Here is a 1872-nt window from a genome sequence, read left to right on the forward strand (position 1 = left end):
TTTTCATATATGTATTGCCTGCTTACTTTTTTTTATATTTCTTGGTTTATGTTTTTTGTCCTTATTCCTGTTGAGATACCAAACACCAAACACTTGGCAGTTAGCATCTCAATGCCGGTTTGATACTATACTGAGAGCATTTTCCTGAAAAGTAGTAGATATAAGTTCTAATTCTCATTCTAACACTTACTAGTTGTAGAACTTGGGGTAAGTCACTTAACCTCCTTGGTAGGTCTCACTTTCTTTATCTATAAAATGAAGGTGCTTAACTGGATAGCTCTAAATTCACTACCAAAGTTACCATTCTGCAAGTCTTCGATATTAGGTTTCGGAAACATGCTCAGCTCCCTCCTGCCCGAGGAAAGTTTTAGAAGGATATTTTTCACATGGTAACCTGGCCAACTAATCAAAGGAAATAAAAATCATTTTGCTAACAAAATTAAGATTTCATTTGAATCACGTATAGAATTTCTTGGAGGCGGGAGAACTGATAAAAAAAATTGAGAGTAATTTATTTTACGTGTTTTCCCACTGGTTTCGATTAATGCTTGAATTACCATGTTCTTGAGCACAGCATTGCTCATGACTTGGCATAAGAAGACATACAAGAGGGTCTCAGGGCCCCAAAAACTATGGACTATTAAAATTCCCCAGCCAAGTAATGAGAGCTACCTATTTTAATTCAATATTGACTCTGCTATTATACAGGATGGTAATATTCTTTAACAGAGGAATGAAAAGTTTGAGATTTATCCTAGTCTCTTGGAGACTGTCTCTTGTCAGAAAACTACTATCTAGCTCCTGGTAATAAGAGTACAAGTTATATGTAACCATATAAGGAGAGGAAAATATTTCCTAATTCCTAAATCTCAATTGGATTCTCTGGCTAATAACTTCCTCACCTCAGGGAGTTATGTTAACGTCTTCCAGCTACCAGGGACTATTAGCAAATTCTAATTGAATTTCTGGGCACTTTCAGGTCTGTTGACTTCCAAGAGTGACCCTACTTCTCAAAATGCACCATGTATGATAGGTGTAATTGTAAGGAAGGCGCCAGAGCCTCTGGCTACAGGTGTGTGTGTGTTTATAATGTAACAGACATAGGTAGTAAGCACAAATGAGATAGATAATGAATGATAATCTTACTAGTTTGTGTTTCTGTCTTCTCCCTGCGTTTGTGAGAGGTAGTTTCCTCTTCAGCTGTTTAATTAATACACTGATTATCTTTTCATTGTCTCCTGTATTTGCTGACTTTAGTCGGGCCTTCTGAAAACATGAAAAAGCTGACCATTCACAATGTCTCTGAAAGAGAAGTAATTTGTATATATGTTAATGAAAGTTATTCAGAAAGTAAAAAATGGCTTTCCCAATCCTGTTTCTACCTCTAAGACATGTCTTGGATCACGTTCATTTCAGCAGACAAGTGAGGTATGATTTCACCTCCTACTTAATCTTTGGGATGAAGAGATGGTGGTGCCTGCATGTACATTTCCTTGTCTTAGGGAAGAAGGAACATTTCCCAGTCTCATAGACAAGAGAGAAGGGAGCCTCACTTCTTCACAAGTCTTTATTCCTAATGCTATACGGAGGGACATTTTGAGGTCTGGGCAATGGGTAGGACCTTTATGTTTTGAAAGGGAGAATTAGTTTGGTTTAGAAACACATTTGCTGAATTTTGAGGCTCTAAAAGTTACAGTGTGACTGGTGGCAGTTTGGGGTAAATTACGCCATAGTCTGATTAAGAATTTTTTTCATTTGTTTGCTGCTTCTCTCTATAATGCACACAGGAATATCTATCAATGACATGTCTTAACAGAATTTTATTTTATATAGCACCAAGCATAGTGTCTTGTTGCTAGTGAATTATATATA

General features: G+C 36.8%; 1 protein-coding gene across 1 annotated transcript in view; it reads right to left on the reverse strand.

Moving 5' to 3' along the window:
* Positions 1-1872, reverse strand: part of IL21 (interleukin 21) — a 24647-nt gene that overhangs the window by 13263 nt on the left and 9512 nt on the right. The window contains exon 3 of the mRNA XM_012650401.1: positions 1147-1302. Coding sequence (XP_012505855.1) covers positions 1147-1302 — 156 coding nt within the window. The remainder of the gene's footprint in view (positions 1-1146; positions 1303-1872) is intronic.

Source organism: Propithecus coquereli, unplaced genomic scaffold (genome assembly GCF_000956105.1).
Source record: "Propithecus coquereli isolate 6110/MARCELLA unplaced genomic scaffold, Pcoq_1.0 Scaffold323, whole genome shotgun sequence".
Taxonomy (NCBI): Eukaryota; Metazoa; Chordata; class Mammalia; order Primates; family Indriidae; genus Propithecus; species Propithecus coquereli.